The sequence below is a fragment of the Tympanuchus pallidicinctus genome, unplaced genomic scaffold, assembly GCF_026119805.1.
Source record: "Tympanuchus pallidicinctus isolate F22 unplaced genomic scaffold, pur_lepc_1.0 scaffold6, whole genome shotgun sequence".
NCBI classification, from domain to species: domain Eukaryota; kingdom Metazoa; phylum Chordata; class Aves; order Galliformes; family Phasianidae; genus Tympanuchus; species Tympanuchus pallidicinctus.
This window is the reverse complement of record NW_026294780.1, coordinates 7,713,636-7,731,270: the sequence shown is the minus strand read 5'-3', so window position 1 is coordinate 7,731,270 and position 17,635 is coordinate 7,713,636. Positions and strand designations below refer to the sequence as shown.

General features: G+C 35.5%; 1 protein-coding gene across 2 annotated transcripts in view; it reads left to right on the top strand.

Moving 5' to 3' along the window:
- GABRG3 (gamma-aminobutyric acid type A receptor subunit gamma3) overlaps positions 1-17,635 on the top strand; it is a 302,472-nt gene that overhangs the window by 265,478 nt on the left and 19,359 nt on the right. For both annotated transcript variants that reach the window (XM_052664511.1, XM_052664510.1), the window contains exon 7: positions 17,088-17,240. In XM_052664511.1, coding sequence (XP_052520471.1) covers positions 17,088-17,240 — 153 coding nt within the window. The remainder of the gene's footprint in view (positions 1-17,087; positions 17,241-17,635) is intronic.

The following is a 17,635-nucleotide window of genomic DNA, read 5'->3' as shown; positions in this document are numbered from 1 at the left end:
AGCCCCACGGCAAAGTTTCTTATTTTTTCATAGCATTTGGTACTAAGTGATCATACTGAGTACTGATCACTGAGCTCAAATACCAATAGGATTGTAGGATGGTAGGAATGAAAGGAGATTGTGGTAAGGTGTCACGGAGTTAACTAGATCAATCTATGCCTGTGACAGGGGGGCAGTAGGCTCCTGTCCCCCCCCCCCCCCCCCCAGCCCAACAAAATGGGAAGGAAAATGGAAAAGAGATAGGGAGAGGGGAGCTGGACTCAAGGAAGGAAAAAACAGCAGCAGCAACAATCTATGGAGGAAAACTTATTTTACCCACTATGATACTGGAATGCAAGATAACACAAGATAATACAATCTAATTGAAATTGAGACTAATAAATCAAATAAAATAGGTGAGAGGGAGAGTTCCTGAGACTGAGTCAAATCTGAAAAGCTTGGTAGGGCTAGGAAAGAGCCGTCCAGCACCCACTGCAAGGCAGTAAGAGACCTCCCCATCCAGAAGGGCCAAATACCATGACTTCCATGATGTGTACAAATAGGTACCTGGAAATTGAGCATTAACACTTTAACTCTCAGTGCACTACATGATGTTGTGATGTGGAATACTGAAAAACAACAAAACACAAAACCTTGACAGTCAGGATGAGTTTCTTTTCCAGTATAACTAGAGATAGAACAAGAGGAAATCGATTTAAGTGGTTCACGGGGAGGTTCAGGCTGGATATTAGGAAAACTTTCTCCTCAGAAAAAGTGGTGAAATATTGGAACAGACTGCCCATGGAGGTGTGGAGTTACCATCCCTGGAGGTGGTCAAGAAAAGGTTAGATGTCGCACTAAATGGCATGATTTAGTGGTCATAGTGGTGAGCAGTTGATGGTTGGACTAGATGATCTTAGTGTTGTTTTCCAACCTTAATGATTCTATGATTCTATCCTCTGCAAATAAAATATAGGGAAAAAAAATGCCCTGGGGAACCTTTTTTCTAAATCAAGAAGTGGATAACTTCAGTAAAGGCCACTGAGTCTAGCAAAACTTTGGATGAAAATCAAGAAAGGAGGATTCTTGTTTTATCACATACAAACAAACAACCTCCTAAATGCAACAACCACAAAGGTTTTACCATTTCAACTTTTGTCATTCACTGCTATCTGAAGGGAACTGCCAAAAGTGTGTTATTCTGTGTTGGCAGAGCTTCAGGCATTGTGAGACTTGATAGGCTCCTGCAGGGAAAATCAAGGCAATCTGCATTAACAGTGCACCACTCTGTACTGAAAGACTCCTTACTCAACACAGAGAACAAAAAGGAAAGTTTCTGCTCTTAACACTGCATTCTACCGGTTTCAATATGAACTTGTTTAAAGAATTACCCTAGACAATCACTGAGAGAGCCTCATTTAGCAGGCCAGGCTAAAAAGAATGGCAGTTCTCTTCCAGAAAAGTCTGACAAGGGAAAATATGTACAATTGACAACTGAAAACAGAACATACCTGATTTAGAGCTACAGATTTAGATTTAGAATTAGAATTCTTCTTGTTCATATCCATCCAAGTCTTATTGTAGATACTAGAAATATTGTAGACAAATTAAAAGCTTCAGATCCTGGACAACCTCTCCACGGCAAGGAATAATCCCGACTGACTTGACCTCCACCTCTTGTTTTCTTTTTCAATTTGAATTATTGTGCATCTGTGTAGAATTTCAAGGATGGAATAGATATGTAGCTGTGAATATCAACAGGAATACCAGTTATTGCTGAAGTTTGCTATTGTAATATTAATGGGGTGGAATGGCAAGTATCAACATATAAATCAACTTTAGCCAAAACCTATTCTTTTCAGTCCTAAGAGTTTTTTTCATGTTTGTATATTTTCATAGCTACAGAATTCTATCAGAAGAGTTTTTATAATGCTGTTTACTACATTAAGTCCTCCAGGTCTTGATTAAAACCACTTAAAATTAATAATTCATGAATAGTAGTATTAAAAATACCGCAAGAATAGAAAAATACTTCTGAGTACTCATGGGAACTAATTACATTTGCTGTTTCTGATGGAGATGTATGTTATCTTGCAAGAGTACAGGTCACTTTGGCTAGTATTTAGAAGATAGCATTATTCATCGGTTACTCACCAAAAACCTATTTAATGATCATTTAAAATTGCATTTTCTGACATTGAAATTCAATGTATAGGAAACTCTTATAATGATAATCTCCAACTAATTCACAGAGTCAAAGGGATTATGCTAGAGGGAACAAAAAATCTCTTGAAATTCAGTTAAGTTATATATCTCTTTGCTTAAAGCAGAAAAGGAGTCATACGAAGGAAACAGTGAAACAGAAATGAAGACAGTCTGAGGATTGGTAACTTCAGCTGAAATAAATTAGATAGAAGGTTGATTCAAAAAGAAATGCAGAGAGGAAGTGGTTAGAAATTTCATAATGAAATTGATTGGAAAAATTTCACAGAATAAAAAGAGGTTTTATTTTGTTTGGGGTTTTGTTATTGTTGTTTTTTATTTTTATTATTATTATTATTATTACTACCATTTTTTTTCAGCATTGTGGCTATTCAAATGTGCTATTTTCAGAACAGCCAAAGCAATTATCCTATCATCACTTACAACATTTGCCAAAAATAACAGTTTAAATCAAAACAGCTTATGAATGGTACTAATTCAACGAAGAATTCTAAAGATTTAACATTCTTCTTTAGAGTTATCTTTCTGTAAGCTCTGAAACTAAAAAGCTCCAAGAATGCAGTATTACTTACTAAATTTCAGTTCTGAATGCATTTTTACAGGTGACCCATGTATTCTTAAAAACTCAGGGAAGTGCCGACCAAATGTAGCTATGCATAGGAAAAACAAAACAAAAGGTGCTCATAGGTGATCTGTCATTTTCAGTTTGGTATTTATCAGTATAGTTGTCTTTGTCCTAAAAATACACTTGAATATTAATGGAGAAGCAACCTACTTGCATCACAAGTAATTCTTCAGCCCCTTCCATACATTTTAGTTTTAACAGTCTCTCCTATTCATTTTCTGAGAGCGCAAGGAGGCTACGCCTCATATTAGCATCTCATTAATATTTTATATATGTACAATCATCCAAAGTTTTCTTGGATGATTTCAATCAGCAACTCATTGATAGGGCCATAGAAACCAGACAGGGGCTAAACCATTGCTTAGCACAGTTGCCTTTTACCTAAGCAGTTCACAAGTGTCTTTATTCCCATTATTCCTGTCATAAAATTACTGTTTAATCACAAAATGTTTGGTAGTCAAGGCTTTAATTATGTAGTCTAATAAAGAAAAAAACATGAGGGAAAACTAACTTGGTATCAAAGAACTCAAACTGTTTGCTTGAATTATTGAGTCTCATGGGGAGCATCTTGACATAATCAAACTCATCTATAACTGCAAGACTAACTGATTTGCAGTAACTCAGTTCCAGAAGGCAATTTTCATTTTTAAGCTATTCTCAGACACAATAATTTACTTCCTTTGTTAAAAGCAATAACGGGGAAAAAAAGGAATGTAGGCACAATGCCTTGGTCCTTCCCCAGCTTATTTTCTAACGCGCTTTTTATTGAAAGAAAAGTACACTGCAATCTTTATTTGTTGTTGACAGAAATTCTTGGAATACCTATTTAAACAATGCCAACATGTACTACGGACTAATCTAATGCCACTCTTAAATATTGCATAAATTGTTCATCATTGAATTTTCAAGGTGTTCAGTGTTCAGCTAACAGGTGCTGTCAGTGCAGACCAAGGCAGATCGATGCCCACTAAGCATCATGACTATTAATTGTTCTAAGACCTGTGACCAACCTATGTACATAAGATACTTCGTTTCCATGTCTACCTCAGGGTTTCTAACAATAGTTCCATTACAGGGGAGAAATACAGAAAACTTGCTTATGCTTCTATCTCAGAGTTGACTCTTCCTCAAGTAGCTCTTAAACAAAGCCAGACCCAAATATGGTAGCTGTATTTGGTCAGGTTGCAAAGAAACCCTGTGTATATATTTCCCAAGCTTCCTGCTTGCAGGGCTAAATCAAATTTCCCTAGCTGGTTATTTCTAACTTCTTACTGTTTTGTGCATGCAGTTTGCATATTGCATATGCATATGCAGATTTGTCTGTGGAAGCAAAGCATAGGGTAAAGAGAGTGCTGGCTGGCTGTAAAAAAGAAACAGTATTGCTTGAGGCTTAAATTAACATTGCCAGTGAAATTTTTTGGCTGTCCCACTGGTGCCTCATTAAACACTTAATCTTTGAGTTCCTAAGTTTCTCAGATATGGAAACGGTGCTAGTTTTTATTCTTTGGAAGATTAATTTGAGTGAACTGTGGAACATATAGGGCCTCTACACTTGTCATTAGACCACCAGTTCTAACAGATTCTATGTGCAGATATAAAACTAGTGCTTAGAAGAAAACTCTCTAAAGTGCCTCTTGATCAATCAGTGGTGTGCATGTAGTCACAGGAGACCTTGTGTGTTGTGATGGCCCAACAGCAGTGGTCTCAAATGACCCCACTGAGAGAGGTTGCACACCAGTAAGGCCTTCAAGCAGCTGGTCTGGTCCAGATGGTACTGTGCATAGAGCCTCTCTCATTTTCATCCAGTTGCACTGTAAAGAAATGATATTCATAGAGTCATAGAATCATAGAATCTTTAGAGTTGGAAGGGACCTCTGAAGGCCATCTAATCCAACTCTCCTGCTCTTTGGTATCTGCTTCCCACAGCTAGATCAGGTTGCCCAGGGCCTTATCCAGCATTGTCTTGGAAGTCTCCAGGAATGGGGCACCTGTTCCAATGCTTCACCACCCTCACTGTAAAAGATTTTTTCCCTATATTTAATCTAAATCTGCCTTCCTTGAGCTTGAAGCTATTTCTCTTTGATATTAGTGACTTAGAAGCCTCTACCTCATCAGTTTTCTATAGAGTGAAATGCTTTTGAAAGCAATACCACTAATTTTTAGTCTGTAGTCTGCAGAAGACATGCCTGTGCTTAAGTTTGCACCTAGTTTTTTTTTAATGAAAGTAGGGCATGGTGACAATTCCCAGTCATGTAAAGACCAGAAACAAAGACTGTTATGCAGGAAACAAGCGATGCGACCAGAGGTACACAACAAGTACTAGCTATCAACTTCTGGCTTTTCCAGTATTCTGTTTCACCAGTTTAGCTTTTCAAATATATGAGTCTTTTTTTCATGAATGAAACAGACTTGGTCCTTTCAATTGACTATACATGAAAATTTAATGCTTTACAGTCATTTGGGAAAAAGCTTTGAATTATACTCTACTATTTATTTCTGTGGTACAGACTGGAGTGCCAACTCCAATAGCAGCACAGTCTTTAAATAGTTAAAAAAAAAAAAAAAAGAAAAAGAAAAAGAGGATTATCCCATATTTAGCCATTCTCTAATTGTCCGACAAGTTTCTGAATTTTCAATGACTTTGCAATGTTACTATTAGAATTCATCTTGTGTGTTTTTAAGTTCACATACCTGACATACAACCCTCTCCACAGATTCCTTTGAAAGGACAATTCATGGTGATTCATGGATCAAAGCATGGCAGGCCATTCCACTTCCCCCCTCCCCGGGAACTCATACAGTATTAGGTAATTGCATTAGTATTTGTGATTGAGGAAAACCAGAATCTATGAAGCAACAATCAAAGATGTTACTCTTGCTGTTCAAAATTTGTCACAGTTAAAATATAAATCCATAGTTCAATCTGGCTTCCTTACACAGAACTGGGTTCCTTTGTTTGCCAAAAACTAATTAATTTCTGGCATTGATGGATGTAGACATGTTCCTCCAGTACAGTTTCTTCACTCTACAATCAACTGTGAATGAAACATTACTCTAATGTCCTTGGGCCACTTATGCTGCTCATCCCTTTCTTCAGAATGTTATGAGTAACATTATTCTCTGCGGCTGTTTATGGTCATGCTTCCTTTTCTAGATCATACAGTGAAGATGCAGAAAGAATTGTAGGCTATTGCCCAAGAGTAAGGAGAATTATTATAAGGTGTTGCTGAAAAGTACTCAGGAAAAACAACCCAAGTTTTTCATTTGCAATAGGGATAGGCACTGGTAGCTTTTCTGACAGTGTGAACGTGTAAGATGAGTGCTTTAAAAAGTCAGTGCATGTTATGCTACTGTAAGTTAAATATTTCACATTGCAGAATATCACATAAAGAGAATTCATTGATAAGTAAAAGAAGTCTGCTAGAGAGAGCAAGGAAATTAATATCAACAGATGGACTAAATCTCTAGTTTTATGTCTTTAACAATTCTAAGCTAACATGATTGATATGTTAAATGTGAGTTTATTGCCAATTGAATTAAAAAAAGAAAATTATTCTGATGAAAACCAGTGAAAGTTTGTGAATTTGGAGTACAGACATGAAAAATATTACTCATAAATAGAGACAGATGAGAAGTAGTTGGGTTTAGAATAGATTTAGGCTGGCTTTTCCCTGCTTCACAGTGGAACTAGGAAGTAGCAAACAGACTGACTAATCAGGGAAGGCAGTATACTAAACAAAACCTTATTAGCAACAAGAAAAAAAGAGAGCTATTAGCACAAAATTAATTTGTTAACAGCACATGTCACAGTGAAGGCATTAGGGGATATGAAGGAGAAAATACTACATAAATACCAGAGATACAAGCCAGGGAAATTAATAAAGGTATGAATATACAATTTAAAAAGTGGTATTGTTGAAATTTGAAGAGACAGAACAGTCACTGTTATGAATGTAAGAAAGACTGATAGTAATCTAGTAAGAAATGCTTGAGTTGATGAAGAAAGAGCTAAAATGACACTCAAACAGAAGTTGCATTACCTTTTTCCAGCTGTCAGGTATCTTGGAAACAAGTAATTGGGAATGCACATGGATCAATACTTTTCTTTATTCTAGCTGATAAAATAGCAAACAGAATGCAAACTTGCATGTGCTACAGAATACCAAATAGCTCTGTAGAGAAACATAACGCATCTACCTATAATGTTAGGTGAAAAATAGCTATATATGACAGCATCAATCAGAAAATCTCTTCTGCAAATGTGTCCCCTGGAATTTCTTGACATTATCTTTTACATTTTCTTAACTCAAAAATCACTGCCCCTAGCATGCATGGATTCTGTGTGAAATAGACAGCTAGGATGTATGTGATAAACCAAGCATTGATTTTTTTGGAGTGCAAGTAATCCCTTAATTATTTTTGTGTGTGGAAAACAGAGAATACTTGTTACCAGCCACTTCTCCAGCACAACTCCCTTGATTAACATATATTTTGATAACTTGTTAACAACTGTTTAAAGGTTTGACAAGAGATCACTGCTGCCCATTGCAGTAAGTCTTCATGGAAGTTTTGGTGGAGTTAGAAGAAATAAAACAGGCTAAGCTTAATTTTACCAAACTAATTACATGCCTTTCATCCTAGCATTGATCTCAAGCAAAATAAAGCAACAGCTGGTACAGGAATGGATTAATACAAACATAAAGAATAATGTAATTAACACCAATATAAGAAAGAATATAATTAACAACAATAAACATCAATTTATAGAAACTAACTCATGTCAGACTAACTCAATATAATTTTCTGAGTTTATACATTTGTGCTGATACAATGTACATTTGTAAGACATCTCACTCAATGCAAGATGACATTTTGATTAAGGTGTTACAGTGATAAGAAAATCATTGTGGCATATATGAAAGGATTGCATTTTGACTACCTGATAGGATTCAAGCCATAGCTAGAAAAATTGTCATTATTCAGGACCCTTTGTTGAGATGCTGTCTTCTGGGTTTGTGTTATTTCATACTTCTTAGTAATGATGGGGGAGCGAACATAGCATTTAAACCCATTAACTTTATACTTGATAAAAAGACTTGGGGAGCGGTCAATAATGACAAGAATAGGTGAGGTTGGAAAGTAGTTCAGATAACTTTGTAGCCTGGATTTAAGTCTAATGGGCTTTTCAGTACTTCAGTAGATCTACTTGGGAGTGAAGCCTAGGGGTTTTGCTTTCCTGAAATTGGAGCTGTCATTCTGGGTCCTGTGGATCTAAAGACACTGGGATCTTTCTCATCAATTAAAAATCAATTTAAAATACACCCCTTGTGTAAAGGTATGGCGAAAATACTGAGCACAGATATTGGATTCATAACCTATATTATGTAATTGTGTAGCTGCCAATTACAGGCCTAACTCTGACAGCTGTAATTCAGGAGTTATTTCGAGAATTTGCAGAGTGTGTGAAAGAGCAAGCAGATTTATTAAAGACTGGAAATCCTTCCTGGTCTTAAGAGACTATAAGTATTTATCTTGAAGGATAAATGGTAGTTGATTACCATCTCTAAATACCTGCATGATGAAAAGATGGCTTATGAAAGAGAGTCTTCAATCTAGCAAAGATGCATTAAAGTCCAAGGTCTGAAATGATGCTAAACAACTGCAGATAAAGAAAAAAGCAAGTGGTTTTTGCAGTGGAAATAACTAAGCATTGAAAGGACTTAAAGGGCTGCAGTACAGCTCCTATTAGTAGATACTTTTTATATGGACACAGTATGGTTTTCTAGAAGTTGTTCTATTTCATCTATAATTACTGTGTTTACAACATTGATTAGTTCAGAGAAACCTGATACAATGTTGGTGATGTGTTGATGGTTGGACTGGATGGTCTTAAAGATCTTTTCCAAGCTTAAAGATTCAAAGCTTCCATGATTCTGTATTCTTTTCCAGAGTGCCATTTGCAGAACTGGGTTAGTCTTCTAGTGATTCAGGTGCAGTGTTGCATTTTCATCATTAAAAAAAAAGGAATATAAAATTAGATTCTGTAGAAGAAAAATAGGTAATTTTATTTGGAAAAGTTGAAATTAGTTTTTTTGGTAAAATGAAAACTATTGCAACTGGTCTTGGAAGTACAGGCTCACAAAACCCAGTCTTGTGGGACTTTACATGAACCTTCAATACAAAGGGGCTTCCTTCCACAAATAACAACTCTCATGAGAAATTCAGTCCTAAAAATAAAGAAGTAGTCAACATTGATAGATGACATAAAACTTCTAGTTTCCCGTCATGATTTTTTTTTTTTTTTTACAGCAAATGAATGCAAAAGTTCTTGATGTTGTATTTTCTCAGACTCCCTACAGTATTTGATACTCTGCAAAGCATGAAAAATGTTTTGATCTGAAAGAATGGTACAATTCCCGGTCTGTAAACCCTCTTCAATAATGATTCCTATGTAAATGATACTCATTTTCACTCCAATTCTATGTCTACATTTACTGACATGGATAGCTATGGTAATTCATTATTGTTTTTATTTCATCTGCTTTCTGCTTTTAGTCTCTTAGAAAAGGGAACCTATATATGGTAAACAGCAATATCTTCTTATGAATAATGATTAAGGGTTCATGCATGCTACACCATAGTTGTGTCCTGATTTTCTCTCAGCTTTATGCATGAATGAAAATAGAGGTTATATGTGTAGCTTTTACTACTGTTAAGCAAGGAATCAGACTGGACTTGTAATCATGGATGAAATGATTGTGTCGGTACATTTTCATTCTCATTATATGACTTGATGTAATTACATTTTTTAAGGGCTTTCCGATATTATTTGTAACTTTAGTCAAATTAAAGATATATCGTTTTTATTAATACTCTATTTAAAAGAACATATAAAATGATTTTTTTTGTTCTAAAATAAAAATATCATTATATCCGAAGATAATAGGAATGAACAGTCTGGACACAATTCTGATGCTTGTAATGCTGTTGTAATATCACATAGACAAATAAGTTGCTTTAACTTCACATAACCTTCTTTGAAGAGTATTATGTTCAGTAGTAGGACTGAGATGAATGAATAGATGAATGTGTTATAACACGTATAAAAGCACATAAATATGTAAATATTACATATAAGCAAAACATTATTAATCATGCAATCAAACACTATAATCATTCATACTTTTTGTTGCAAAGTTCATAATCTCAGAATTCATTTTGGAAGTCAGCTATAATAATGGAAGTTAATTCATCTCCCACTTACCTTCAGAGCATTCCATGCACAGAGGATACAGAGGATATGGGCGACAGCTAAATACAGTGAAATATAACAGCTCAATCAGAAGTGGCTGCTTTTGAAAGTGCTGGTACAACATATAATGAATTGGTTAGGGCACAAGAAATAAAAGGATCTTTCATTTACTTTTCAGTTCAGTTCTTCATTAGGAGTTCAATTTTACTACCTATCCATGCTAATAACTATGAAAAGAATAACACTATGAAGGAATTAGAGCTTTAAATGATTTAATTGGTTCTCCGGATTTAATAATAAATGCCAGAATTAGAGGATGAAGGAACTGGAAATATAGGCATAACTTTTAAAAGCAGACAATTGTTCATTTAATAGCACATTTTGCAAAAATTCTTTTGAAAATTCTACTTGAATCAAAGAAACTGAAACGTCATCATGTAAGGAAGAACAAATATCAGAAATGCAATTTTTGATAGTGATATATATCTATTAAAAAAACATAGAATCAAGTAGAAATATGTTCCTCAATATTATATTGTTATATTATAGGCACATACAAAACCAAACTAAATCAGGCCATGATTTCTTTCAGTTCTGATAATTTAAGACATAGTCTTTCCTGAGTTAGAAAAACCTGCTGTCTTCATACTATCTGGGATCTGGACTTTGCTCTTCACACCAAAGAATAATTTGTCAACATTTGATTATTATGCCTACTTATAAAAATATATCTATATATAACTGCATATGATGTCTACAAGCAGATACAATATAGTTAGTGTTAGGTTTCTTTTTATTTTTCTGGTATAGTAATTCATCCATGATAACAGAAGGAATGAATTAGCACTTGTGACGTGCATGTATTTCTGGAAAGTCTACATTTCAATTATAAGTGATGAAAACCACCTCTGAGTTACGATTGCACACATGCGCATACTGATGAGGCCAAAGGCAATTATAAATTCATAAAGATCTTTGGACATAAAGCTTTTTTTTTCTCTATTGGTACAATGGCTATTATATAAGGTTTTTAGCAGTGACAGGGCATCTCATAACAGCCATGAGAATGCAACAAATACCAAATGTGAAGACCTGTATACTTTTCTTGTGTATTTAACTATACAGCTTATAAAGAAAATGTGTGTGTAGTGCGAGCTTGCTACCACTACAAGAACATTCAGTATTTAGGATGCAAAGGTGGGTTTTTTTTGCTGTATTATGCGCCCATCCAAGTGCATTACATCACCAGGAAGACAAGACCTTAATTAACAGAATTACCTAGGTCATTTTGTTCTTCGTTTAGGCTTGGAAGCATTTGTTCTAGAGTGCTCTGGATCAAAGATTGTACCTGATGGTGGAGACATTTGATGTGCACTGACTGACACATTTTTAAGAAGTCACAAAAAAGCATACAAGAAGTCCTCAATGTTTCTCAATTGCTTACACAGTTGCTCAAAAAGATAGACACTTTTAATGACAGTTTCATGACTTTTCTTATTACTCTTTTTTTTTTTTTTTTTTTTTTTTTTTTTCCATTTTCACTCTAAGAGAACTGCAATATTGAATTTTCACTTTTTGTGTTTTTTTCTTGTAAGAATATAAATCCTTTTTGGTGAGGCAGTCTTCCTGTTTCTTCTGCAATTTTACTAGATCTTTGGAACTTCAAATTTTAAACCTACTCCAAACCTGGGCTTGAGAGATCTGAGAAAATCAGCTTAGAATGAGATACTGACTCTGCCTACTGGTAGGCAGACCAACTGCTGAACTGTTAGTGTTAGTGTACTTCAAGAAATCCTGATCCATTTCTTTTCATTTGAACAATGCTAGCAAGAAGACTGCTGCTCAGGGATTGGCTGGGTGTTGGTTGGTTTGGTTCATCGCTTTTGGTTCATCAGTCAGTGAGCAGAGTGTCAGATGCCCAGTAGTTGCATTGTGGATAGTGATAGAGGTAGGTGCATTGTGGATGGAGATAGAGGTAGGTGTAGATATAGATGATATAGTTAGATATAGTTGATACAGATAGATATAGATATATAGATAGATATAGATATAGATATGGATATGGATATATAGATAGATATAGATATAGATAGATATAGATATATATTTCTGCCATACAACATCTGTCTCTGACACCATGCTTTAACATAATAAAATAGCAAGCATTACTTTCTGGATGGCGCTCATATCTTGCTATAATTGCTTTTTTTTTTTTTTTTTTTTTTTCTATTTTCCTCTTCTTAGTAAATAGATTTTTTCTGAAACTGTATTTTCTATTTTGTTTACAGTTCTCTCCTTTATCTTACTGGGGAGGGTGGGAAGTGAGCAAACCAGTGCTTTTTGGGTTAAACCACAACGGTATTTGTACTTCAAGTGGGTCTGCTTCTGAATGTTTGGCTTGATGGCCTGGGATATTAAAAAGCCTAGTTTGCATGACTGTTTTGTCTGATTTGGAGGAATTAGGAATTAGGAATTGCCTAATTGTGAATTAGGCAGCACTGCATTTTTTACGACAGTCTCTGTTTCATTCTTACTCTGTACTATTATTTCCGGAATGTGCAAGGTCTGCAGCCCAAAACCAGCCCTTGAACCTGAAACATGCATATCTACAATCTACACAGCCTCAGCTGACACCTGCACTAACACAAGAGCATGAGTCTTTTACAAAAACAAAAACTCTATAGTGAACATTTGACAAAATCTAACTGCTGATTTAGATTAAAATTCGTTTTCCACTGCTTTTACTTGTCATCTGTCTGACCAGTGTGTTCTACAACAGAAGTTGTTCCTTAGCTTTAGCTGATAGTTTTCAAATCACCTATATTGCACAGAAATTAACTTTATGTGTAACTCAAGGACGCTATACTGTAAGCATGATAGGCAGTGGCCAAACAATTAGAAAATTTCCAGCTGGTTAAGAAATCACATAAACCTAGCTCCTGAAACAAAACTAGGGGGCTTGGGGAAGTAAAAATCAAAAAGTGAATTGGAAGGATGTGCATATTAAATAACAGGATTAAATATTGTCTTCTCTTGCTTTCAAATAAAAACAAAATGAAGAAAAGATGAAGCACAAAATCTTAGAAAATTAAGTTGCTCGCTATTAGATAAATGTGATTTGTTAAAATAATAGGGAAGGTGCCTCAATGTAGACTGTGCTTTCACTGCTAAAGAAATACTCGTGACATACTGTGTGAGTCTTTCTAGTGACTATGCTTCTTTTTTTTCCCTGTAATTAACTCTTGTGACAACATGGGCAAACTCTGCCACTCCTCATTATTCTCCAATTCTAGTGATGGACAATTAGATTGTGAGCTTCCACTTACCTGCTGAAATTGTTCTATGTATACACTGTAGATTCATATTGCAGTTTTTGTAAAGTCATTCATCGTTTAATTTTTTTTTTCTGAGATAATTGGGATTGCAATAATCGTTAACTTCAGAGTATAATGGGAGGATAACTGAAAGCATGCGATAAGATAGTACAATGTGGTTTGAGTAAATACATATAAAAATATTCTACCCTTAAAGGGAACTGTCCTTCGTGCAATGCAGATAAAATTCTGGCAATTCTGTCAAGCATGTCCTTAATGTTCAATAAAAAAATGGAAATAAACTACAGTTTAGCACTGTTCTTTAAAATCCACAGTGATTATTCCTTATAAAATCATTATTGTTCCAAATGGTGTCCTATTTTCATACTAAAATGTTCAACTAAACAAGTTCTATGGGTCAGACAGTGGTCATTTTGGTCTCACGGGAAGCCTTTCTGCGTTTCTCCTGCCTCAAGATGCATCTTTTGTTCTTGTTATAGAAAACTGTCATGGAATATTTTGCTGTAAGGTACTTTTCATTATTACAGTGAATTGGTCTGATAGTTCGGTTAAATGTTAATTTGCCTTCCTGAGAAATTCCTTAAGCTGTTAAAAAGTAGAATTCCTCTCTGAATTTCAAAGTTTCAAAGTTTCCTGATACTTGCTATCACAGTGGTTCCTAGGCAGGCAATCATTCTGTGATTGCTTTTAAATCAAGAACACTGATTTAATGATATGCAATTTGGAGCGTTTTCCAGTCTTGTCTGCAGGGTTTTGTCGCATAATAAGCCCCAGCTTCTGTCCAAACAGTCACAGTAATGGCTGGTGGGGTTGTGAAGGCTGGTAATGAAGCAAGGAGAAAGAATGCAGTGTCTTTGAAAGCTTTTTCTGTCCTTTGGGTTGCTCATGCCTGCAGGACATACAGAATGGGTTTTAGGTCAGGTCTTTTAGAAGAGGGGAATGTTTCTTTGTTCTGAAAGTTTGTCATGAGTGTTAAGTACCTGTCAAGTTATTTTGCACATATGGAGAAATTCTGAAATGTATGTTGCACAGTCAGTTTTCTTTAAGCTGCAGCCAAGAGCTTTTAGATATCGAGAGAATAGTGCACGTTTCTGGAAGGAGTAATTTAGACTTTGATAACAATAATGCATCCTGAAGCAGTACATCAAGGAAAGTAGCCACAGCACACACAGGTCTGCTCACCTGTATGCAGAAACTATTCAACTGTCCCAACACTAGCTGAAGATAGAACTGAAGTGGTCACTTACTTGTAAACCAGAATTTACAAAAACTATTAAAAAATGCATTCAGTACATGTAGTACAGAAAAGGGTTTCTCTTTAACAACACCCCCAACATTTTTATGTTTGGTCACCATTTCAGCAGTGGTGATTTCCTTCTCCTTTTCCTATGCATTACCATCAATATTGTTATTCTCCAAGCTGTGTCCTCTCCACGTTCTGCAAAATTCTTGTAGGAAAACCAGATAATTCTTATCTTACTCCACTGTGTGCCGGTAATTCTACTGATCAAAATTATTCTCCCAATGTTTTTTTTATATTGCCTACCAGTATGTAAGTTAGAGAACATCACAGAGGGTACAGTATATAAATTCATATGCGCAGCTGCTGCTTATATGACTGTGTCTCTCTTCTTCATGTGAGAATTTTTTGTGTGAATTTCAGGCAAGAAAAGAAGTTGGTGGTTAAATGAATTGAACCAATCATTATCCTAGGATTTCATATTCCTTAAGTGCTTTTATGGGTCTTTGTTGGATACTTGGGAATTTGCAGTTCTTTGTAAAATTCAGATGAGCCACATTGGGTAGATGGTTTTGTTCTTCTCAGTTGAAGATTAGAAGGCTGATACAGTTTAATAATAAGCCAGAAGGACCAGTGGATACTTACCCACGTCACTTCCCTGCTGCCATTTCCTGTAGGGAGAAAAGTGCTGAATGAAAGTAACCAGTCTATGAAAACCTACAAGGCTCACTACATTATGATGTATTACAGTGCTCTGTGCTTTTAATAGCACTGGGCTCTAGTATTAAAGCTTTGTTTTTCTATGTTAAATGCATGAGGAATTTTGGAATGAATGTCCAAGTTCTTGGGGTCATAAAGTTTGTACTTGCACAGCACTCATGAAAATCCATCCATTCATCTAACTTAGGCATGGTGGAAGTACCCATGAGCATATTAAACCTCTTCCAATTTGGAGCTATCTTAAAATAGTGTCCTAACACATAGAACATTTCTTATTGACTCGTTCTAAGTTTCTCTTCCTAAATGCCACCCTCAGATTTTTATTTACCTTTGACTTTTTAACTTATGAAAGTTCACTCATTTTATAGTGGCCTTCAGAGTTTCTTTGGGTGGAAGTTATTTTTACTGAATTAATTTATTTTCTGTGTCATATTTTGCTATTGTCAAAATATCCACTATATTCAGTGATTTTGTTTATACATTCTCAGTTACCAATCTGTTGGGAACTAATTCCTCTGTGCTATCAATTTGTTTTGGAATTTTACTGTAACAGGACAGATTTACCTATCTATAGTAAATTACATCTTTTGCAAATATCTGATTCTAGAAAAGCAAGGCTTGTAACAAGAAGCAATATAATTTATTAGTCAAGTGACATAGTCAGACAAAAAGAAAAAAAGAAAAAAACCCACAAAAGTTCTCTGGCTTATAAGCTCGTCTTCACATCTAAAATTGAATCAACATACTCCAAGCAAAGTACAGAAATTGGTCTCAGTTCAATTTCATTATTGTTAATCACTGTGGCTGTCTGAGAGAAAAGGATAGTTAACAGCTGTGAAACTGAGGGAGCTGCTACTGAGGATAGAGGTGATAAGGTCTCTACTATGTAGAGAGAGAGGGACAGATTGTTATCCCCTATGGAGTTGTGAAGATTAGCAGAAGAGATAGTGTGAAGAAAATCATATAATGTGAGATAAAACAGGCTTCTTACTGAGCTCTTGATCTTATGATTTTTAGTATCCTGCAGAATAATAAGCATTATGTCCAGGCTCATCTTCTGGAAGTTTACAGTACCACAAGTGACCATTACTACTTTTAGATGGAGGAATTCTGATAAAAGCAGACTCTTGATTTATAGTGATGTGACCTTTAAAAGTATGTATTCTGACCTCTTTCACCAGCATCAAGGCTCTAGTGTCTATAAATAACTTATTATATAAAGGCATACTGGTGTGCATGCTACACTTTGTCATACAGACCCCTACCACCTGATTCACATGTTAGGAAAAGGCAACAGAAGTCATTCAAATCTGCAAGAAGGACAGCACAGTCTGCTGAAGGAGAGATTTTATGGGGGCTGCTTCCACATCTAGTGAATGAAGGTAGATTCATGTTTGTGGCCACTCACCCATCCAGAAATACCAAGTCTGGAAAGCCAAGATGCCTTTCAAAAGATTACTCATCATGAAGGATTCCCAAGAGCCTCTGCCTGTTCAAATAGGTCAACATTTTCAGAGACGTAACCTATAGGAAATTAGAATGGACAAGTTTATTTCAATTCTTGTCTTTATGTGAACATTATTGCTCAGATTCTCCCGAAACATTGAGAAACATTTTACATGCTGTATTTTATGGAGCTTAAAAACATGGCACAATGAAGAACTACCTGTATCTCACCACAATGTCAATTTATTTTCTCTGCTATTATTGCAGGTGATTATGTAGTCATGACTATATACTTCGACTTAAGTAGAAGAATGGGATACTTCACTATTCAAACATACATTCCCTGTATATTAACTGTTGTACTTTCCTGGGTGTCCTTTTGGATTAAAAAAGATGCCACACCAGCAAGAACAGCATTAGGTAAGATGTTAATGATTTCTTTCTCTGCTCTCTTCACGTAGTTTCTATACTGTCATTTGAAAATGTCAGCTTCCTTTCAAAAAGACCACAAGATATATGCTTCATATTAATGCTACCATGTCTTGCAGACTCCTGTCTCTTTATCAATGAAGCCTATTTATCAATGAAGCCTTTTGTTTTCTGCCTTTTAAAGGGTAATTAAAAGTAAACTACCCTGACCCTTTGGAATGACACTGCCACATATTTTGCATAATATTCTAGAACTAATGGCTCTCCCCTTGTTCTCACTATGATATTTCAGTGACATTTTTAAAGAATAAATTAATTGCACTGCTGGCTTCTTTTTCTTCTGAAACTCTTTCCCTACAGGATATGATGTCGTACGTATACTAAAA